The sequence below is a fragment of the Periplaneta americana genome, chromosome 1 (genome assembly GCF_040183065.1).
Source record: "Periplaneta americana isolate PAMFEO1 chromosome 1, P.americana_PAMFEO1_priV1, whole genome shotgun sequence".
In the NCBI taxonomy this organism is placed as follows: domain Eukaryota; kingdom Metazoa; phylum Arthropoda; class Insecta; order Blattodea; family Blattidae; genus Periplaneta; species Periplaneta americana.
The window spans coordinates 125,057,116-125,081,526 of NC_091117.1; the positions used below are offsets into that span (position 1 = coordinate 125,057,116).

The 24,411-nt window shown below is 38.1% G+C and overlaps 1 protein-coding gene across 1 annotated transcript in view; it reads left to right on the top strand.

Annotated features, from left to right (window-relative positions):
• The window catches only part of Dnah3 (dynein heavy chain 3, axonemal), a 367,976-nt gene extending 345,707 nt beyond the window's left edge, over positions 1 to 22,269 (top strand). Inside the window, exons 67-68 of the mRNA XM_069827040.1 lie at positions 19,950 to 20,063; positions 20,682 to 22,269. Coding sequence (XP_069683141.1) covers positions 19,950 to 20,063; positions 20,682 to 20,864 — 297 coding nt within the window. The 3' untranslated portion in view covers positions 20,865 to 22,269. The remainder of the gene's footprint in view (positions 1 to 19,949; positions 20,064 to 20,681) is intronic.
• The last annotated feature ends 2,142 nt before the right edge of the window (positions 22,270 to 24,411 follow it).

The following is a 24,411-nucleotide window of genomic DNA, read 5'->3' on the forward strand; positions in this document are numbered from 1 at the left end:
TTTCATTGGATCTCACGTGAAAATTTCGTCTGCTAACGAAAATCTGGCAACGAAATCACGGAGAGAGTGTAGCCAAACTTCCCAGTTCATTTCCACTACCACGTGTATTACTTGTCGCATTTCGTACCAGCGTCATTTGCTCGTGCTTTCTTAAAAACAGTAATTTTAATTACTAATATTGTTGATAGTGTTATCGACAACTATATACAGTAATTATATTAAACATATCGGTGACAAATGCCGAATATGCTTTGAATCTCGCGCGACTTTGTGGCAACAGAGCTTGTAAGGAGAGAAACAGAACGTTGTTTCCGGTTTAGTCAGTTCATAACCTGGCTTTTAGTATAGTCTCGCGCTTGGTACCCCCGTCTAGCGCGTGAGGCCCCCCCTATCGTACGTACTATGGTGCCCGTGTAGCGTGTGTGTACGTGTGTATATGTATATGTGTATAAGGGCTACCGTATCGCGCTTAGGACCCTAAGACTAGGGCCGCTCTCTCATACAGACGGCTCCCCTCTGGCGCGTGTCAAGTGGCGTGTATATGTGTATAATGGGTGCCATAACGAGCGTAGAACCCTGTCTCGCGCGTAGGGCAACCATTCAAGCGCGTAGGGCCACCGTCTCGCGCGTAGAGCCCCAGTGTCGGGCGTGGGTCCCTCGTCTCACCTTTCTGTTTACGTTTGAATCCTTTTGCCCTGTGAAGAGGCCACATATTTCTTCCGTGATAATTTTTCCTGTCCCATGATGAAACCTCCTGCCCCCTGACGAATCCTAGTGTCCCGCAAAGCATCTCGATGTCCCGTAAAGATTCTTGCTGTTAGTAAAGAGTCGTCGTCTTCTTCCGTGATGAGTCGTCTTCCATAATGAGCCCTCTTCCATGATGAGTTCTCTTCCATGATGGGTTCTTCTCTTCCATAATGAGTCATCCTCTTCCATAATGTGTCATCCTCTTCCATTATGAGGCATCCTCTTCCGTGATGAGTCCACCTCTACCGTGACGAGTCCTCTTCTGTGTTGAGTCCTCCTCTTGGATTTCAGAGTTCTCATCTTGCGTTTCACTGTCTTACTCTTGCGCTTCAGTTTCCTCCTCTTGCGTTTCAGAGTCCTCCTCTTGTGTTTCAGAGTTCTCCTTTTTTTTATTATTCAATTTAATAAACCCTATTTCACCCTGAGGTGAAATATGTATAAGAATGCACCTTAATGAAAGAATGCATCCTGTTAAAGATTAATGAGATGTTTGAGGAATAATCAATGCAAAAGATATACAAGAATGTCTAACCATTTCACAGTAAATACACGACCTTAAAAATATAATCAATAGTAGATGAATATAACAAAGTTTGACTTTCACTTTCAAATTAATACTTAATTCATGAACAATGGAATAGTTAAGAGTAATAACGGGATATTACAAGCAATGATTAACGGTTACAAGTTACATACGTGATTCAGGAACAAGTACAATAATTAAAATAATAAGACAAGTAATGACTTACAACTAACGAATAACAAAATTCTTGAAGGACAATATATAATACTAGGGGCAAAAGATTTAAAAACAAATTGAAACAGTAAACAGATAGAGGAAAAATTGACTTAAAATTACAAGATAAACTCATTCTTTTTAAAGCAATAGGTTACAACAAAGAGACACTAATAACAATACACTGACTTTAGTTACAGATTAAATATATTACTTTAAAAACAAAGGATCAATAGCTATTTTTAGGCATTATATACATGGACCATGACTTTAATTCACATCTTCTTGACTTTACCTCGTATATTATTTTGTGTTTCAATCCTCCTCTTGCGCTTCATAGTCCTCCTCTTAGGTTTCAGAGTCCTCCTCTTGCGTGTCAGAGTCTTCCTCTTGCGTTTCAGAGTTCTCCTCTTGAATTTCAGAGTCCCCTTGGGTGTCAGAGTTCTCCTCTTGAGTTTCAGAGTCCTCTTGCATGTAAGAGTCCTCCCCTTGCGTGTCAGAGTCTTCCTCTTACATGTCAGAGTCCACCTCTTGCGTTTCAGAGTCCTGTTGCGTGTCAGAGTCTTCCTCGTGCGTGTCAGAGTCTTCTTGCGTTTCAGGGTCCTCTTGCTTGTCAGAGTTCTCTTGAGTTTCAGAGTCCTCTTGCGTTTCAGAGTCTTTCCCTTGCGTGTCAGAGTCCTCCTCTTCAGTGTCAGAGTCCTCCTCTTGCGTTTCAGAGTCCTCCTCTTGCGTTTCAGAGTCCTCTTGCATGTCACAGCCTTCCGCTTGCGTTTCAGAATTCTCCCCTTGGGTCTCAGAGTCCTCCTCTTCCATGTCAGAGTCCTCCTCTTCCGTGTCAGAGTCCTCTTCTTCCGTGTCAGAGTCCTCCTCTTCCGTGTCAGAGTTCTCCTCTTGCCTTTCAGAGTCCTCCTCTTGCGTTTCAGAGTCCTCTTCTTCCGTGTCAGAGCACTCCTCTTCCGTGTCAGAGCCCTCCTCTTGCGTGTCAGAGTCTTCCTCTTACATGTCAGAGTCCTCTTGCGTTTCAGAGTCCTGTTGCGTGTCAGAGTCTTCCTCTTGCGTGTCAGAGTCTTCTTGCGTTTCAGGGGCCTCTTGCTTGTCAGAGTTCTCTTGAGTTTCAGTGTCCTCTTGCGTGTCAGAGTTCTCCTCTTGTGTTTCAGAGTCTTTCCCTTGCGTGTCAGAGTCCTCCTCTTCCGTGCCAGAGTCCTCCTCTTGCGTTTCAGAGTCCTCTTGCGTTTCAGAGTCCTCTTGCGTTTCAGAGTCCTCTTGCGTGTCACAGCCTTCCGCTTGCGTTTCAGAATTCTCCCCTTGGGTCTCAGAGTCCTCCTCTTCCATGTCAGAGTCCTCTTCTTCCGTGTCAGAGTCCTCCTCTTCCGTGTCAGAGTTCTCCTCTTGCGTTTCAGAGTCCTCCTCTTGCGTTTCAGAGTCCTCTTCTTCCGTGTCAGAGCCCTCCTCTTCCGTGTCAGAGTTCTCCTTTGCGTTTCAGAGTCTTCCTGTTGCGTTTCAGAGTCGTCCTCTTGCGTTTCAGAATTCTCCCCTTCACTATCTTCAGTCCTCCTCTTCTGTGTCAGTCCTCTTGCGTTTCAGAGTCCTCCTCTTGCGTTTCAGAATCCTCCTCTTCCGTATCTGAGTCCTCCTCTTCCGTGTCAGAATCCTCCTCTTGCGTTTCAGAGTCCTCTTCTTGCGTGTCAGAGTCCTGCTCTTGCATGTCAGATTCTTCCTCTTGCATTTCAGAGTCCTCTTGCGTGTCAGCGTTCTCTTGAGTTTCAGAGTCATCTTGCGTGTCAGAGTTCTCCTCTTGAGTTTCAGAGTCCTCTTGCATTTCAGAGTCCTCCTCTTGCGTGTCAGAGTCCTCCCCTTGCGTTTCAGAGACGTCTTCTTGCGTTTCAGATTCCTCCTCTTCTGTATGAGAGTCCTCTTGCGTTTCAGAATCCTCCTCCTGTGTGTCAGAGTCCTCTTTTTGCGTGTCACAGTCCTCCTCTTCCGTGTCAGAGTTCTCCTCTTGCGTTTCAGAGTCTTCCTCTTCCGTGTCAGAATCCTCTTGCGTTACAGAGTCGTCATCATTTCTTCCATTATTCAATTTAATAAACCCTATTTCACACTGAGGTATATTAGGTTATAGTTGGCATGAAAATACATATTTTATAACCAATAAACAGTAGTAAAGTTATAATATATATAATAGAGGTCACAGTTACAATTCACATGAATTATGTACAAGAATGCACCTTAATGAAAGAATGGATACTGTTAAAGATTAATGAGATGTTTGAGGAATAATCAATGCAAAAGATATACAAGAATGTCTAACCGTTTCAGAGTAAATGCACGACCTTAAAAATATAATCAATAGTAGATTAATATAACAAAGTTTTACTTTCACTTTCAAATTAATACTTAATTCATGAAAAATGAAACAGTTAAGAGTAATAAAGGGATATTACAAGCAATGATTTACGGTTACAAGTTACATACGTGATTCAGGAACAAGTACTATAATTAAAATAATAAGACAAGTAATGAATTACACCTAACGAATAACAAAATTCTTGAAGGACAATATATAATACTAGGGGCAACACAAAAGATTTAAAAACAAATTTAAACAGTAAACAGATAGAGGAAAAAATTGACTCAAAATCACAAGTTAAACACATTCTTTTTAAAGCAATAGGTAAGAACAAAGAGACACTAATAACAATACGCTGACTTTAGTTACAGATTAAATATATTACTTTAAAAACAAAGGATCAATAGCTATTTTCAGGCATTATATACATGGACCATGACTTTAATTCACATCTTGACTTTACCTCGTATATTATTTTGTGTTTCAATCCTCCTCTTGCGCTTCTTAGTCCTCCTCTTAGGTTTCAGAGTCCTCCTCTTGCGTGTCAGAGTCTTCCTCTTGCGTTTCAGAGTCCTCTTGCGTGTCAGAGTTCTCCTCTTGAATTTCAGAGTCCTCTTAGGTGTCAGAGTTTTTCTCTTGAGTTTCAGAGTCCTCTTGCATGTCAGAGTCCTCCTCTTGCGTGTCAGAGTCTTCCTCTTACATGTCAGAGTCCTCCTCTTGCGTTTCAGAGTCCTGTTGCGTGTCAGAGTCTTCCTCTTGCGTGTCAGAGTCTTCTTGCGTTTCAGGGTCCTCTTGCTTGTCAGAGTTCTCTTGCGTGTCAAAGTTCTCCTCTTGCGTTTCAGAGTCTTCCCCTTGCGTGTCAGAGTCCTCCTCTTCCGTGTCAGAGACGTCCTCTTGCGTTTCAGAGTCCTCTTGCGTGTCACAGCCTTCCGCTTGCGTTTCAGAATTCTCCCCTTGGGTCTCAGAGTCCTCCTCTTCTATGTCAGAGTCCTCCTCTTCCGTGTCAGAGTCCTCTTCTTCCGTGTCAGAGTCCTCCTCTTCCGTGTCAGAGTTCTCCTCTTGCCTTTCAGAGTCCTCCTCTTGCGTTTCAGAGTCCTCTTCTTCCGTGTCAGAGCCCTCCTCTTCCGTGTCAGAGTTCTCCTTTTGCGTTTCAGTCTTCCTGTTGCGTTTCAGAGTCGTCCTCTTGCATTTCAGAATCCTCCTCTTAAGTATATTCAGTCCTCCTATTCTGTGTCAGTCTTCTTGCGTTTCAGAGTCCTCCTCTTGCGTTTCACAGTCGTCCTCTTGCGTTTCAGAGTCGTCCTCTTGCGTTTCAGAGTCCTCCTCTTCCGTATCTGAGTCCTCTTCTCCCGTGTCAGAATCCTCCTCTTGCGTTTCAGAGTCCTCTTCTTGCGTGTCAGAGTCCTGCTCTTGCATATCAGATTCTTCCTCTTGCATTTCAGAGTCCTCTTGCGTGTCAGAGTTCTCTTGAGTTTCAGAGTCCTCTTGCGTGTCAGAGTTCTCCTCTTGAGTTTCAGAGTCCTCTTGCATTTCAGAGTCCTACTCTTGCGTGTCAGAGTCCTCCCCTTACGTTTCAGAGTCGTCTTTTTGCGTTTCAGATTCTCCTCTTCTGTGTCAGAGTCCTCTTGCGTTTCAGAGTCCTCCTCCTGTGTGTCACAGTCCTCTTTTTGCGTGTTACAGTCCTCCTCTTGCGTGTCAGAGTTCTCCTCTTGCGTGTCACAGTTCTCCTCTTGCGTTTCAGGGTCCTTCTCTTCCGTGTCAGAGTTCTCCTCTTGCGTTTCAGAGTCCTCATCTTCCGTGTGAGAGTTCTTTTCTTGCGTTTCAGAATGTTCCTCTTCCACGTCAGAGTTCTCCTCTTGCGTTTCAGAGTCTTGCTCTTCCGTGTCAGAATCCTTCTCTTCCGTGTCAGAGTCCTCTTGCGTTACAGAGTCGTCATCATTTGTTCCATTATTCAATTTAATAAACCCTATTTCACACTGAGGTATATTAGGTTATAGTTGGCATGAAAATACATATTTTATAACCAATAAACAATAGTAAAGTTATAATATATAATAGAGGTCACAGTTACAATTCACATGAATTATGTACAAGAATGCACCTTAATGAAAGAATGGATCCTGTTAAAGATTAATGAGATGTTTGAGGAATAATCAATGCAAAAGATATACAAGAATGTCTAACCGTTTCAGAGTAAATGCACGACCTTAAAAATATAATCAATAGTAGATTAATATAACAAAGTTTTACTTTCACTTTCAAATTAATACTTAATTCATGAACAATGAAACAGTTAAGAGTAATAAAGGGATATTACAAGCAATGATTTACGGTTACAAGTTACATACGTGATTCAGGAACAAGTAAAATAATTAAAATAACAAGACAAGTAATGACTTACAACTAACGAATAACAAAATTCGTGAAGGACAATATATAATACTAGGAGCAATACAAATGATTCAAAAATAAATTTAAACAGTAAACAGATAGAGGAAAAATTGACTTAAAATTACAAGTTAAACACATTCTTTTTAAAGCAATAGGTAACAACAAAGGGACACTAATAACAATACACTGACTTTAGTTACAGATTAAATATATTACTTTAAAAACAAAGGATCAATAGCTATTTTCAGGCATTATATACATGGACCATGTCTTTAATTCACATCTTCTTGATTTTGCCTCGTATATTATTTTGTGTTTCAATCCTGCTCTTGCGTTTCATAGTCCACCTCTTATGTTTCAGAGTCCTCCTCTTGCGTGTCAGAGTCCTCCTCTTGCGTTTCAAATTCTTCCTCTTGCGTGTAACAGTCTTCCTCTTGCATTTCAGAGTCCTCTTGCATGTCAGAGTCTTCCTCTTGCGTGTCAGAGTCTTCTTGCGTTTCAGAGTCCTCTTGCGTGTCAGAGTTCTCTTGAGTTTCAGAGTCCTCTTGCATGTCAGAGTCCTTCTCTTGCGTGTCATAGTCTTCCTCTTGAGTTTCAGAGTCCTCTTGCGTGTCAGAGTTCTCCTCTTGAGTTTGAGCCCTCTTTCGTGTCAGAGTTCTCCTCTTGAGTTTCAGAGTCCTCTTGCATGTTAGAGTCCTCCTCTTGCATGTCAGAGTCTTTCTCTTGCCTTTCAGAGTCCTCTTGCGTTTCAGAGTCTTCCTCTTGCGTGTCAGAGTCCTCCTCTTGCGTTTCAGAGTCTTCCTCTTGCATGCCAGACTCTTCATCTTGCGTTTCGGAGTCTTCCTCTTGCGTTTCAGAGTCTTCCTCTTGCGTGTTAGTCTTCCTCTTGAGTTTCAGAGTCCTCCTCTTGTGTTTCAGTGTCTTCCTCTTGCGTGTCAGAGTCCTCCTCTTCCGTGTCAGGGTCCTCCTCTTCCGTGTCAGAGTCCTCTTGCGTTTCAGAGTCCTCCTCTTCCGTGTCAGAGTCCTCTTCCGTGTTAGAGTCCTCCGCTTGCGTTTCAGAGTCCTCCTCTTGCGTTTCAGAGTCCTCATCTTTTTTTCCATCATTCAATTTAATAAACCCTTTTTCACCCTGATATATATTATGTTATAGTTGGCATCAAAATACATATTTTATAACCAATAAACAATAGTAAAGTTATAATATATAATAGTGATCACAGTTACAATTCACATGTATTATGTATAAGAATACACGTTAATGAAAGACTGGATCCTGTTAAAGATTAATGAGATGTTTGAGGAATAAACAATGCAAAAGATATACAAGAATGTCTAACCGTTTCAGAGTAAATACACGACCTTAAAAATAGAATCAATATAAATTAATATAATATAAGAAGTTTGACTTTCACTTTCAAATTAATACTTAATTCATGAACAATGGAACAGTTAAGAGTAATAAAGAGATATTACAAGCAATGATTTACGGTTAAAAGTTACATATGTGATTCAGGAAGAAGTACAATAATTAAAATAATAACACATGTAATGACTTACAACTAACGAATAACGAAATTCTTATGCAAATCTAGTCTTTCAGGTGAAGCTTCCTGTAAAGCAGATTTGAATAATTTCAAGGGAAAAATTGTTCCTAGGCGGGGTATCGATCCTGGGACGTCTGGTTGAACATACCAGCGCTCTCCCAACTGACCTATCCGGGAACTACACCTGACACCGTCTCAACATTTCCCTTTATATTCACACTACTCGCGTGGGCTGACGAAATGCCAGAGACCCACATTGAGTGCACATAAACTCTGTGTGACTTGGAATTGTGGTTTGCTGTTAACGTACACAGTAACGTATATATTATGCAAATCTAGTCTTTCAGTTGAAGCTTCCTGTAAAGCAGATTTGAATAATTTCTAGGGAAAAATTGTTCCGGGGCCAGGTATCGATCCCAGGACCTCGGGTTGAACGTACCAGCGCTCTCCCAACTGAGCTACCCGGGAACTCCACCCGACACCATCTCAAATTTTCCCTTTATATCCACACAACTCGCGTGGGCTGACGAAATGCCAGAGACCCACATCGAGTGCACATAAACTCTGTGTGACTTGGAATTGTGGTTTTCTGTTAACGTACACAGTGACGTATATATTATGCAAATCTAGTCTTTCAGGTGAAGCTTCCTGTAAAGCAGATTTGAATAATTTCAAGTGAAAAATTGTTCCGGGGCCGGGTATCGATCCCGGGACCTCTGGTTGAACGTACCAGCGCTCTCCCAACTGAGCTACCCTGGAACTTCACCCGACACCGTCTCAACTTCTCCCTTTATATCCACACAACTCGCGTGGGCTGATGAAATGCCAGAGACCCACTCGAGTGCACATAAACTCTGTGTGACTAGGAATTGTGGTTTTCTGTTAACGTACACAGTGACGTATATATTATGTAAATCTAGTCTTTCAGGTGAAGCTTCCTGTAAAGCAGATTTGAATAATTTCAAGGGAAAAATTGTTCTGGGGCTGGGTATCGATCCCAGGACCTCTGGTTGAACGTACCAGCGCTCTCCCAACTGAGCTACATAATTTGCATAATATATACGTAACTGTGTACGTTAACAGAAAACCACAATTCCAAGTCACACAGAGTTTGTGTGCACTTGATGCGGTTCTCTGGCGTTCTGTCAGCCCACGCGAGTTGTGTGGATATAAAGGGAAAAGTTGAGATGGTGTCGGATGGAGTTCCCAGGTAGCTCAGTTGGGAGAGCGCTGGTACGTTCAACCAGAGGTCCCGGGATCGATACTCGGCCCCGGAACAATTTTTCCCTTGAAATTATTCAAATGAAATTCTTGAATGGCAATATATAATAGTAGGGGTAATACAAAAGATTTAAAAACAAATGTAAACGGTGAAGGAATAGACGAAAAATTGACTTAAAATTACAAGTTAAACACATTCTTTTTAAAGCAATAGGTAACGACAAAGATATACTAATAACAATACACTGACTTTAGTTACAGATTAAATATATTACTTTAAAAACAAAGGATCAATAGCTATTATCAGGCATTATATACATGGACCATGACTTTAATTCACATCTTCTTGACTTTACCTCGTATATTATTTTGTGTTTCAATCCTCCTCTTGCATTTCATAGTCCTCCTCTTGCGTGTCAGAGTTCTCCTCTTGCGTGTCAGAGTTCTCCTCTTGAGTTTCAGAGTCCTCTTGCGTTTCAGAGTTCTCCTCTAGCGTGTCAAAATTCTCCTCTTGCGTGTCAGAGTTCTCCTCTTGCGTGTCAGAGTCCTCTTACGTGTCTGAGTTCTCCTCTTGAGTTTCAGAGTCCTCTTGCGTTTCAGAGTTCTCCTCTAGCGTGTCAAAATTCTCCTCTTGCGTTTCAGAGTTCTCCTCTTGTGTGTCAGAGTCCTCCTCTTCCGTGTCAGAGTCCTCCTCTTGCGTGTCAGAGTCTTCCTCTTGCTTTTCAGAGTCCTCCTCTTGCGTGTCAGAATTCTACTCTTGCGTTTCAGAGTCCTCCTCTTGCGTTTTGGGGTCCTCCTCTTCCTTGTCAGATTCCTCTTCCGTGTTGAGTACGCTTGTTCCGTGTTGAGCCCTCCTTTTCCATATTGCATCTCCTCTGCCGTGTTTAGTCAACCTCTTCAGTGATGAATCCTCCTCTGCCATGATGATATCTCTTCTTCCATAATTAGTTTACTTGTTCTACGATGTGTTTGTCAGTTCCGTGAGGATTTTGACTAGTTTGTGATGATTGAGCCCAGGGCCGCCAACAGAATTTATGGGCCCCTATGCAATATTGTACTCGGACCCCCATTGGAAAAAGTAACAATTACAAGTAACCAGTTATTCTAACCATAATAATTATTTGAAAAATAAATAAAAGATAATCCCAGACACAAATACGAACCTAAAAATATACACTTTTATTACGTTGAAAACTTTTACCAAAACTTCACATTAGCACAATATATTATATTCATAAAACATTATATCTAAACACCTGTAATTTCTAACTTGCAGTCCAACATCAACAAACAACTCTCCTTGACTTCAATGTAGCAAAATCTATTATATCGTCAAGGAAAAGGAAACGCGATCCAGCGACTTCGGTTTTGGGGAGTCCACTAGTATATTGCGGTGGGCTAGCAGGGAGTTGTTAGTTAAAAAGGACAAGCCAATAAATAATGGAACGTGTTCGGTACTAGCGACAGGAACATAGTTCAGACAGATCCAGGGGCCCTCAAGTGTCATGTTGGTGAATGTTAATGCGGGAAACTGATATTCTATTATATGAAAGTCAAATATTTACATATGAAGTAGTAATTTATATTAATTCTACTATTGTTCAGTTAATATGTCAAATTTATGTGACCAATGTTCTTACAAAATTTTATAGTATCGATATGTATCTACGAATAATTATTCATGATAATAAAAAGTAATCGGACTCACTTAATCTGACGGGCTCTTATTGCCCACAGGCCCATATGCACTCGTCCCCTTTGCCCCCCCCTCTTCTCGGCGGCCCTGATTGTGCCTGTTCCGCCCTCTCTGTAATGAGTCGGAATGGTCTGTGATAAATAGAGAGCTGAAATGTTATATTTTACATCATTAATCGCAGAATATTGGGAATCATTCAGTTTAAATAGAATATTGCTTACTTGTTAAAACTAGTAAAGTAAGCCATTATTTACACAATATTCCTCTTTACCGAATGTCGAATTACACACATTAACAATTTTTTTATTTCTTTTTGTCACAGTTTATATAAGAAATTATTACCTTCTACAATGAAAGAAGATGATCTAATGTCAGAAGACATAACATTTACGTGGCTGCTGTTTCACATATGGTAACATTAAGGAGGTCATAGAGACATAGACATATGTAATTACCTAAAGATTAATGCGAGGCATAAAACAATCTCTTTATGCATACTAATTCTTAACATATAGATTTTCTTTTATTGGAAAGAGTATAATATGTGTTTATATGCAAAAAAATTGTTGAGAATTACTGAACTGTTTACATTTATCTGTTATGAACGTTGAGTTATTCAATTTGTCACTTCTCGAAACGTAATTAAGTCAGAAGGCCTACTTACATAACGTTGCTTCATGATGTCAGTTGCTTCTGTCTGAATTTCAGTCATATATTTTTATCTCACAACCGTGTTATACCACCAATAAAACGTCCCAAATTATTCTCGAGTATCAGCATCTAAATATTTTGAAAAAAACCTGCATTCCAGCACATCTTTGCCACATTTTAAGTTTTATTTCTTGAAAATGTTAAGTTATTCGTCGTTAAACATTTATTGCAAATCTACTGTAGATATTAGTCTACAGCAATTTCGATATTGTTTCTTTTCTTTTACACTGCGTTTAACGTTATTTAATATGGAAAGCAGATTGTACAGTGGCAATATACTGGGATACAGCCATTTTCAATTGAGGACCGTTTTTGCAAAACTTGCTAACTGTAAAAACTAAATTTTATAGGAGGCACAAAAAACTAAAATAACTGCAAATTTTGCTATAACTCTCACATAGCAGAAAGCACGTTTTGAAAAAAAACGATCACACTTTAACACACTACTGTGAAGGAAATAATAAGATTTTCCTAAGAAGCCTTTATGATCATGTAGAGGACTGTCTTATGATAAATAATCCACCAAAATCTCAATTTTGAAAATTTTGCAATTAGCCAGTTTTGCAAAAACGGTCCTCAATATTGTGGCAGGCATTGGTTAAATTGTAGTAGAGTATTATTTTATCAGCAAATAACCCTGAAATTATTACTAATTAGTGAAGGCAATAAGCGATTAGTTATATTTTTAAAACAATTAAGTCGTAAATTGAAACGTGACAGATGTATAATAATCTTACTTTTATAATGACGGTGATGAAATACCAAGTTTCAGTAAAGCACGAAGTGAAGAAAACAAGACTTGTTATTCCTCCTCCTAGGCCTTCGTCTTCTTCTGCTTCCAGTTCTTGATTTCACGGAATCTTTTTTTCTAAATTACAACCCTCGATCATCATCAGCTAAGATATTCAACATCAGTTGCGTATGCTAACGTAATTTAAAATATCTGCAAGAAACATCAAATAGAATTTTAGTAGTTAATATGACACGAAATAAATTTCCCCTTTCCGCAAAGACACTATGACCACACTACGATTCTTTATTGTAGCTATACAATAATTTTTTGGCTGATAATTCCTGTGTTGTATAGGCTACTCTTTATTTTGCGAAAGCATTTCATAGATATTTTAATGGCTATAATATAGAAGTCAAGATCACATTATGTTACTAAGCAACAGAATGTAATACATTTAACTGTTGTCAAGAATTACGCCATTGACTACTATTGTTATATTTCTACTTCAACACCAGCGCTAGTTTTGTAATCGGGAGCAGAAGAGATTGTGCGTGCGACTGGGACAAGTGTAACACGTAATAAACAGAAATATTATTATGCGCAACGAGATTACTACGCGTTCAGAGAACATCGTCACATCATGCAAATCAAGATTTCAGGTATAACTCCCTGTAAAGTTGATTTGAATAATTTCGAGGGAAAAATTGTTCTGGAGCCGGGTATCGAACCCGGGACTTTTGGTTTAATGTACCAACGCTCTACCACTGAGCTACTCGGGAACTCTAACTGACACCGATCCAATTTTTCCCTCTATATCCACAGACCTCAAAGTGGGCTGACAACCGTCAAGTAACCAACTTCGAGTGCACACTAACTCCGTGTGACTTAAATTGTGGCTTTCTGTTAACGAACAGTGACGTGTATTATGCAAATCAAGATTTCAGGTATAACTCCCTGTAAAGTTGATTTGAACTTAAATTGTGGCTTTCTGTTAACGAACAGTGACGTGTATTATGCAAATCAAGATTTCAGGTATAACTCCCTGTAATCAACTTTATACCTGAAATCTTGATTTGCATAATACACGTCACTGTTCGTTAACAGAAAGCCACAATTTAAGTCACACGGAGTTAGTGTGCACTCGAAGTTGGTTACTTGACGGTTGTCAGCCCACTTTGAGATCTGTGGATATAGAGGGAAAAATTGGATCGGTGTCGGTTAGAGTTCCCGAGTAGCTCAGTGGTAGAGCGTTGGTACGTTAAACCAAAGGTCCCGGGTTCGATACCCGGCTCCGGAACAATTTTTCCCTCGAAATTATTCATTCATCGTCACATCATTCATCAATCTCACGGCTTGTTTAAAGTTCTATTTTCAGCTCTTTGACTTCATTTATAAATAACCAATATGACGAGACTTTGTTTGCAATATAGAGAACAAAATGTCAGTAAGAGGGAAAATACTTTCAAATAATGTCAACATAAAATAAAGGTTGAAGTCCTTTAATTAAACTAAAAACTCACAGGCAGAAATCAACGCGTGATCGCAGTTTTCATCGGGATCATTTTCTCAAATAATGAGATTAGCTGGTCGCGATATTTCGAAATTCTTCCTACTAATCGTAAAAAAAAAAAAAAAAAAAAAAAAAATGGTTGCCAGTCCATTTAAAGAATACTCTATAGTCTTTGATATTAGAACCCGACTGTGACAATACTAAGTTCAGTTCAAAGGCGTTATATAGTATGGTATTCAATATAGTTTCCCTTATTTGAAGAATATCTGCCCTCGTTGTGACCTCTGGAAGCTTATTCTTGTTTCCCTAAAACAAACAACACCGATAAAACAGTTCATAATGTCTCTGTTTCTGCTAACAAGTTCATTATGCTTTTGGTCACTCGTTTTTGGTTATCAGTCATGTGATCTATCTTAGATACATTACTCGACCAAGGTCAGTGGAGTCCTGCAGCCGGACCACCACTTGTACTGCTCCTGCGTTCGTATAGCGTCTTCGCAATAGTTTACATTACGCTCGCGGCTTTCCCCCCCCCCCCCCAATATTATTGCATGCAGATGATTCTGAGGAAGACTGTGTTTTTATAGCCTTGCGCACATTGTTCATATTATATCCTTTGAAAAAAAAGGCAGTATAATTTTTGAACTGAAGAAAACCAGTCATTGTTGTCATAAATTAGAATTAAAATATCTTAAGCAAGTTTTAACTTTGTTGCAAATATTTAATTTAGTTGGACGATCTTTCTGCAAAATTAATTGTTTGTTTTCAAACGACCGAGAAGAAGAATTACATCATGGAAGATCACATATTACACAGTCATATTTAGCTGGAGGTCTGGCATCCGTCCCCATTTCGAACAATCAACGTTGCCATTACAATAATCAATTTATGCAGTTGCATACCTCAGCCCCCTACTACATTACCGTAGTTCACTGTAAACTGTAAAACACTAGTTCAGTTTATCACTAAATAAGAAAAAAAAACTGTTACAAACACTTACAAAATACAGCATATGATGTTAACCATAAATATTTTTGTAAAAGGAAATATTCTTCATTTCGGATAGGGCTTAGATTCAACCTCACTAAACCGAACAAGGTCTTCTTTGCGCTCGAAAGAAAAGCAATTCAAAGCATTGCTTCCTGCTCCCAACCAACGAAACAGCATGGGAGCTTGGAAGAGGAGAGCAAGGTGAATGAGACTCGGTTGCGGTAGGGATTTTTTGGCGAGACGTGCAACGATGGATGATGGTGATAATACTACGGAATACCGTAGGTACAAACATAATGGCATGAACATTGGACCAATGGAGGACACTCACTGCAAACTGGATAGCAAAAATTACTTCTTTCATATTATATATCAATTCATTGGATATCCTGTACAAAATAATACGTTCATCTCATCATTTTCTTTCTCATAAATTCAGGGTACGCACTGCTTACCTTACTTCTATGGAATACACGCCACTTTTCTATTAAAGCTTCCTTTGCCCTTGCTATCCTCCTTTTGACTTCATGTTACTGCTTATAGTACACCCAAGTATTTGAAGCTGTCCACTTGCTCTACTGTCTCATTTCGAATTTGTACTTTTATCTTCATTTTTTTTCCGACAATCATGGTCTTCGTCTTGTTTGCATTTATCTTCATCCCATACTGCTTACAGCTGTCATTCAGCACCATATTCCATAGTATTGTCTCTTCTTCTGCTAACAACACCTTGTCATCAACAAATTTTACGCAATTTATTCTTCTTCCTCCTACTATCACCCCTCCCATGTTCTGAAAACAGTTCTTCACTAAATCCTCGAAGTAGATGTTGAACAAGGTAGGTAATAAAGAGCATCCTTCGTACTGCTCTCCCTATTGTACTTCCCTCAGATATTTCTTTTCATATCCTGACTTTTACTCGTTTCATAAAAAGATTACGAACAGTCTCCTCTCACTCCAGTAACTTGTAACCGTAAATCATTGCTTGTAATATCTCTTTATTACTCTTACTGTTTCATTGTTAATGAATTAAGTATTAATTTGAAAGTGAAAGTAAAACTTTGTTTTATTAATCTACTATTGATTATCTTTTTAAGATCGTGATTTACTCTGAAACAGTTAGACATTCTTGTATACCTTTTATATTGATTATTCCTCAAACATCTCATTAATCTTTAACAGGAGCCATTCTTTCACTAATGTGCATGCTTCTACATAATTCATGTAAATTGTAACTTTTTTTTTTATTGGTTTATTTTACGACGCTGTATCAACATCTAGGTTATTTAGCGTCTGAATGATATGAAGGTGATAATGCCGGTGAAATGAGTCCGGGGTCCAGCACCGAAAGTTACCCAGCATTTGCTCGTATTGGGTTGAGGGAAAACCCGGGAAAAACCTCAACCAGGTAACTTGCCCCGACCGGGATTCGAACCCGGGCCACCTGGTTTCGCAGCCAGACGCGCTGACCGTTACTCCACAGGTGTGGACGGAAGAAATATATATAAACAAAAATAAAATAGTTATTAAACACATTATTTTAAAAGCAGTAAATACCTATGTTATACTTGTTTTTCTTTTAAAAAATGGGACATGACTGGAGCGTTGCGATCGGAAAAACAACAATGTCACATAGCATGGTAGGTCTGTTGCTATGGTAACGACGGTTAAGTTGCCAAACTTTCGTTCCCAAGTGACGGGTGCTTAATAGCTCTCTTGGCAACATTTATTGTGCACACAGTGTTAATATTGGAACATTTCGTCTTTGATTCTCTCTCGATTTTTTTATTGTTTTTTTACCTTCGCGTCAATTGTCAATGAATGTTTTAACGTCAGCCATCTTAACATCAATTGCAATCTTCCATCAGCTGGCAGTGTGGTAGTCCATATTGACAACATAGCATTGTAGTTCCAAGCTCGGCCGCTTAACTGTCATGTCCCATATTTCAAAAAAACAAGTATAAGAGATGACTTGAAATTTACGAATTAAAAGCATTATTTACTAACAACAATTGGCAATAAGGAGGTATTACAAGAAATGGCTCAAAATTGGAAATTAAATACATAATTAAAAAATAAATAAATAATAAAAAAATAAAAACCAATAATACAATAGTATGCGAAATTGAAGACTTACAGTTTCATAATAGTTGATTAGAACTAATACGATTTTTTTTTCCCCGGAATAATTTAACATTTCACAGTTTCACGAATATTCTATTCAAGGACATCAAATACTTATATGATTTGGAGTTGGTAAGTATATTGGTTAATGGTTTGGTAAATGTATAATTTAAAGTGTTCAGTAACAACTCAAGCTCGTATCTTTCACGGCAAAAGACTGGACAATCATATAGTACTGTATATGTTTGACATCTTGCGATTCCTCCCCACAAATGCAAGTTGCATCGTCTTTAATATGGAATCTATTTAAGTATTCCCCGAATTTTCCATGCCCAGTCAAAAACTGTGACAGTACGAAATTTGGCGTTATTACTTTATATTTATTACGATCATAGACCGTTGGAAAATACAGCTCTTTTGTAAGAATTCCCTTATCACTATTGACCCATCTTTCGTTCCATTCTTGCATATAATGTTTTTTGGCTACTTTTTTTATATATGATATCGGACATAAATTGTACGACAGTGGCATATCAGAGTTGGCTGCCATCTTTGCCAATTCATCGGCTCTCTCATTTCCAACTATCCCAGTATGCCCTCTGACCCAAGTTATACAAATATGGACGGCACTTTTCAGTATTAAAGTTCTTATCTCTGAGGTTATAATATTAGTGTTATATTTATCATTAATTGATATTACTGCTGACTGCGAGTCACTGTGAATGCAAGCGCTGTAACCAGACTGACTACACCATTTGATTGCTTCTCGCAAAGCTAATAGTTCCGCCTGAAACACTGAGCATTCTGAGGAGAGTTTGAAGATAGCTGAGGTGTGTTCGCTGTCGTTCCTGTAGGCAACAAAGGCACAGACTACTTTGGTATTTTGATTCGACAGTTTATCCAAACGCTATCCATCTGTATAGATCAAACAGTCGTGGGAATCTGCATCACAAGTTTCTTTGAGACAGGGTATGTATAAAGCGGTATTTATAGCCATCAATAACCATTAAATATTTTCCCCATTGGCTAAGCAGATGTGTTGAACATGCTGATTTTATTTTGACGAAGCAGCTACCTTTGCAACTGTTAGCTACCTTTGTTTGTAAATTCACATTGTACTACCCTCTGATATGATAAAACTTGTGTTCTGTTAGTCACATATACATTCATGTAGGCCTACTCTAAACACAGAGGCTATGATGGTAGTCAACCTCTTACCATCCTCTGACTTTATACAACTTATGTTCTGTTTGTCGCATATACATTCGTGTAGGCCTACTCTAAACACAGAGGTCGCTGTGTCAGTACCAGTAGTCAATCTCGTATAGCATCCTCTGACTTCATATAATGTGTGTTCAGTTAGTTGCATATACGTTTATGTAGGTACTCTAAATAAAGAGGTCATTGTACCAGTGCGTAGTAATTAATTTCTATTTGCGAACAAACCATAACTCAGGCTTATAGAAATCACATGCAGTGTTGAATATGATTACCTTCTATTTGAACAAAGGTGCGGAAGTATATGAGGTATCAAGTTTCTGAGATAATATTCTAACTGAATTTCGAGAGATTAAATCAATCAGTAATATGTTACTAGTCAATGATGTATGCAATGGAGGGGGGAAAGGAATTGGCAACTCTACCCCATTATCTGTTGGCCTAGTTGTCTTATAAGTGGTGTCTTGTTGGTATCACTCTTGTGAGGTTCAGACCTGTCTTCGAACAGTTGACTAAATAATAAATCAATCTTGTCTGATTATTGTTTTTTCATTATTTTATTTACTGTGCCACTTTCGAATGAATGGATGCACATATGACTTCGTTGATATATTATTATGCATTTATGTATTCTGCATGACAGTTTTGCTTGCTAGTCAGTGTAAAATTGAAACACTTTATCACACATGATATTTATAATAGTTTCACTAATTAACTTTGTAACTTCTTTCCTGTATTAATATGATGAATTTTACCTGGATGACTAGTTTCAAAGTTGCATTCTTCATTGTCCGAAGTCTAGTGAAGATCCCGTGCTATCTTCTGGTTTCCTGTTGTGGTGGGGTGTGTTCATAGTTAAAAGTTAAATAACGATGTAATATTAAAAATGTATATTTCGTGAAATAAAAATTAATACTCGGAAGTAGAAATTTAACAAATACATCAGTATTTAACATTAATATATTTCTACTTATTTTTACATGCAGCAAAGAGCTGAATTTGATGTTTTTATCGAGGTAAGAATTTTCTAAATATTTAAGCTTATATGAGATCTGTCATCTGAACAGGGTTCATCTCTTGTTAGAGTGTAACAAACTGTAGTGAAAAGTTGTATGCTTGACGTTTATATTTGTTTTTTTGAAAGATGGGACATGACAGGAGCGTTGCGATCGGAAAAACAATTGACTGTCACATAGCGTGGTAGGCCTGTTGCTATGGTAACAATGGTTGAGTTGCCAAATTTACCGTTCCCACGTGGCGAGTGCTTAATAGCTCTCTTGGCGACATTTATTGTGCACACAATGTTAGCATTGGTACGTTTCGTGTTTGATTCTCTGTCGATTTTTGTTTTGTTTTCTTACCTTCGCGTCAATTGTCAATGAATGTTTTAACGGCAGCCATCTTAACGTCAATTACTAGCTTCCATCAGCTGGCAGCATGGTAGTTCATATTGGCAACATAGCACTGTAGTTCCAAGCTCGGCCGCTTAACTGCCATGTCCCATCTTCCAAAAAAACCAGTATAAGTATTGACATTTATTTGAACAAATTAAATAATTTCTTCTTAATACGAGTAAATTCTTGAAGAGAACTTTTGATACAGACTATTGCTATGTATATAATATTATCATAATTATTGTGAAAAATACCATAGCAGAAACAGAAGACGAAATAATTCGCTTTACACTCATAGAACGAAGTTATTTAAAGCAATAGCAAAGGTTCGGTATTTGTCCCAGTACCTACTTGCCTTCATTCCCTCTACCTGACATAATGAATTAATAAGATCCATTCCTGTAAAACTAAAATACAGTGTTGCTTTTCTTTCACTAGCACCTTAAGAACTTCACTTTAGGTTTCATTTGTACAATTATTGTATAAATAAGAACAAATTTAATTTTCCCGTGTTGTAAAATATTTATGATCTCAAAAACAGGTCTAATATTTTCTGTTAATATATCTATGTTGTATACATATTTCAGGGCCTGTATCTGGAAGGAGCTCGATGGGATAGACAAATTAAAGAATTAAACGAATCATTTCCCAAGATACTTTATGATATCGTTCCTATTGTTTGGTTAAAACCAGGTCTTAAGGTAAGAATATTTCATTTTTGCAAGGTCCATTACAACAAACAGATGCTGGATCAAAGTCACTTATGATGAGTCACAATGGCTGCATTCAGCTGGGACACTACTAACTCACCTATTAATTTTTTATGAGTTGCAGCAGCTGTGAGGGATTTTAAAATGTCTGCTGTGTTTAAAAACAACCACGCTCTTGTTCCTTCACTGAGTCAGCAGCGGAAGTGCAACAAAAAAAACTTCGCTACGAAAAATGACGACCGTTGTTTTGTTATTTGTGCATGTGATGTACAACGAAATTTTATCATCTGTACTGAATGCGATACAGATTCGCTTCATATTGTGTATGGGTCCGACCTGTCTTGCCATAATACATGTCTAATGATGAGTACCTCTTTGTACTCTGGACATTATCAGTTTGAAAACTGGAGAATAAGGATGTGGTTTCAAGTAGCTTTGGAGTAAGAGTTGATATATTATTTTTGCATTCTTCACAGAGCCAGTGAACTTAAGTCAAATTTAATACTGTATTTTATGACATTGTAATGCTATTGTAAATGATTTCTTTTTTAATTGTATAGGTAGGCCTACATATAAAAAAAGAGCTAATAAGATTATGATATATTCCAGGCAAAATTTGTGAAGGTGCCTTGTTATCAGTGTCCAGTATATAAAACAAGTGCTCGAAGAGGCATCTTATCTACAACTGGTCACTCTACCAACTTTGTTATGTACATGGATTTTCTCACCTCAAGACCTGAGCAACACTGGATTAATCGTGGTGTTGCCAGTCTCTGTCAGCTGGATGATTAAATGCAATGGAAATGTTGGAAGAGAAAAAATTTTATTAGTCAATATTATTTATTGCCTTTCCTGTCACTACATTTGGATACTTTGAAAAAAGAATTGTTATTGGGAACAGTTTTTATATATCTGTTTATTTTTTTAAACACAAGTACACCATACAAAATACAGTGATACAACAGAGATAACAAGAATGAAATAAAAAAGAAGATAAATTTACAATATGTGATCAGTAAAGGCATAAAGTGACAACAATGGATGATATAATAATGTTTAAAATGTATAACGTGTAAGTTGTTAAGAGGATTGTATAAGAATGACATTAAACAGGATTATATAACCTAAAATGATTTCGAACAATTTGTGAAGACTCTCTAGGATTGATCCCATAGCACCAATCGAAAGATCCACCACATTGACAGTTTGAACCTTGTGAAGATCTTGAAAATAGCCAATTGCAGGTTCATAGATTTTACACTCTTCTGAATTTACTTCACTAAGTTGATCAGAGCCAGTTTCATATCTTACTCTTGCATCAAATATAAGAGTGGTGTTATTATTGCTATTATGTCAATATGGGCTACTTCCTCAACCTGCGATGCAAAAGACCTCTTCGTAGTCCTCCGTTTTAATGTACTGGCAATACTAGAGCAAATCCTATGATGAGGGTATTCCTCAGTAAAGCTCTGTGGGCACGAACCAAGGATATGAGTTATGGTTTTTGGCTCATTGCAGTATCTGCAACAGATTCCATCCTGACTGCGACCCGGCAGGGCTCAAACTGGAACCATATTATATTGTAGTTTAAGCACTGTCCATTTCGAGGTAGATATTCCGTGAAGAGTTTGTATCCAGTGGTTAGCAAGAGTATATTCTTGGAAAAGTACGAAATCCTTTCCATGCAATTCCAGACCACACCATTTGTCGTCTTCACATAATTGTAGCGACTTTCGCAATTCCCTAGGGTGTTTATGCTTAACATCAACCTGTGAGCTGTAATTTGTTATTCTTTGTTCTTCTGTTATTCTTCCAAATGTCGTATTTCAGTAAAAATATAGGCACTGGCAAATTTATATAGAAAATTACAGATATTTAAGTGCTGTAACGCAGCCTCCCATTCAGATTGAAAAAGACCAAGGCCTTCCAATTTTCTAGGAGAATATAAGATACAGTCTGGCGTATCTGAAGGTGGGTAAGATATTTCCTTAATAGCACTCTTAATCATTTTATCTATGTTCAAAAGGAAAGATTGAGGTACAGCCATATAAATTCAGTGGCAGATTTACAAATCTGCCGCCTGTAGGCACCCAAGAATTTCCCGCCCCCTTTTTCCTTAGCATGTACCCTACCATTTTCAACCCCGATAAAAGCTAGAATCAAATACTCTGTGCTGTATTGGGCTACACCAGCACATAGAATATGTTACCCAGTTCCGGGAATGGAACTATAGTTATGTTGGTATGAATGTTTTATTTTCGTTTCAGTTTATAAATGGAGAGTATGGGTCAGTGATAAGAGAAATAATTGAAGACTGGACATAAAAAGGCTGTATCAAGGAGACAAACGGTAGAAAACAGAGCTCTCTTGTGCAACTAGTAATGTAATGTATCATCATGTTTTGCACATGTATCAAAGGAGATAGGGCCTAAATAAAATTACAATGGAACTTATCATTTTTCTTAGTGGATTGAGCCAGGAACATAGAATCTTTTTTTTTTTTTATTTTATGTCCAGTCTTTAATTAATGAATGTCATGCTCTTCATATGAAGCCACATTTCGAAATTCTTTATCCCAGTTCACAATAAATTTTTGTACAATTTGGAATTTCTCGTTAGAGATCTTTCCTTCTCCACTCTGTTCTAGAGTAGTGATTGACAGAATTTTTGTCATCACACTTCTCTAGATGAAGAGGCAAATTGAAGCCGAAACAGAGAAAACGCAAAACAACAAATGGAGTTTACACTCTTAAAATACAAGTTTGTGTTTTCACAGATCTTTGCCAAAGGTTTAATCCTTTGATTGCATTTGGTATTATCCTTTGCAATCTTCGGATTTTCCAAAGGTGTTGGCCTGTGATACACAAAATGGAACGATATTCTTTTACCCAGTTTGTAAATCTCCAGTTTCGATCTATTCGGTTTTCATCAGCACGATGAAGAAGTCGTGGAACGATAATCTTGTCAGAAATATTACAAAAGCAAAAAAGCAAAGTCAAAAGGCATAAGCCAGAAGACAAAGCAAAAGCAATTGACAATTTTTTTGAGTAGATGGTACTACTTCAAAGCATTTGCAAAGCAAAGTCAAAAGACGAAGTCAAAATTTTCCACTATGATTCATTCAAAGTATACCTATCATACGTGTCTAATATTACAGAACTAGCATTACAAATCAAACGAGTGGTAGCACTCACGAGACTGCGAAGCATGGCTAATTTCATACACAACTTCAGCGCCCTCATGTCATGGTGTCTTGGGCATGGTTACATTGGTTCATAACATTAGCATTCGAGCATGGTTCGTAGTGTTGTTATAGTAAACATTCGAATTTCTGCCATTTTTGTTTCACCACTGATCCCAGTGCGGCAAAAGAAGTGTTCTATGTTACAACCATGCTTATGAATTGTCTTGATTTTAATGAGAGAATTGGGAGTTGAAAATTACTACATACAGTATCAGCTTTCTAACATCTTTCGCCTTGCCTTCTGTTGAGCAAACTGTTCAATGATTTTGGACACATCCATTTTCTCCAAAATGTTGCCCTCTGTGGATATAACTACTGAGTTGAGATGATTCTGTCATGTTTGTGCGCAGATAATTTTTTACTTTTTTCAGCATGAGGAGGGTTCTGCTGAGCAGTTGGAAGCTGGTGCACACAATAATGGATGATATGTATAAAAATATAGTACCATAATTACTTTTACTACAAAATCTTAGTAATTATTAGCATTTTTTCATAAGTTTATTTAACACATCAGATACACATAAAGAGAAGTTAATCATCAACAATATATTCTTCTTCACTATTTACAACGCTGAAGCAGTATTTCGATTCCATACCTATAGAAATCGCGTGGTTTTGAGTTAAAGAAGTCTCAAGCCATGTTCGGAGCACATTTTCATCTGGAAAGGAAGTTCCTTGAAGGGTGTTTGATAGAGAGTGGAAAAGGTGAAAATCTGAGGGCACAAGATCAGGTGAATAAGGTGGGTGCAGTGACTTCCCAACCAACTACTGGATAGTGTTTTGTGTCAGGTTAGCAGAGTACAGGCTGGCATTATGAGAACACCTCACTTACCCCAATCGGTACAATGATTACAGCATTTGACTTCAGTTTTCAACTCAACATTTAGTGATACACTTGCATTGTGATATACTACAGATAGTTACATCTTACTTCCGAATGTTAATATAATATAAAGTTGAGCATATGGTGGCTATTACATGAATATTCTAAACATCTTATTGCCCCATCAGCACACAACAACAACATTTTGACTTCAGTTGATTATTTACGACTCAACATTTAGTGATAGGTCTACATTATATTAAACTATATAA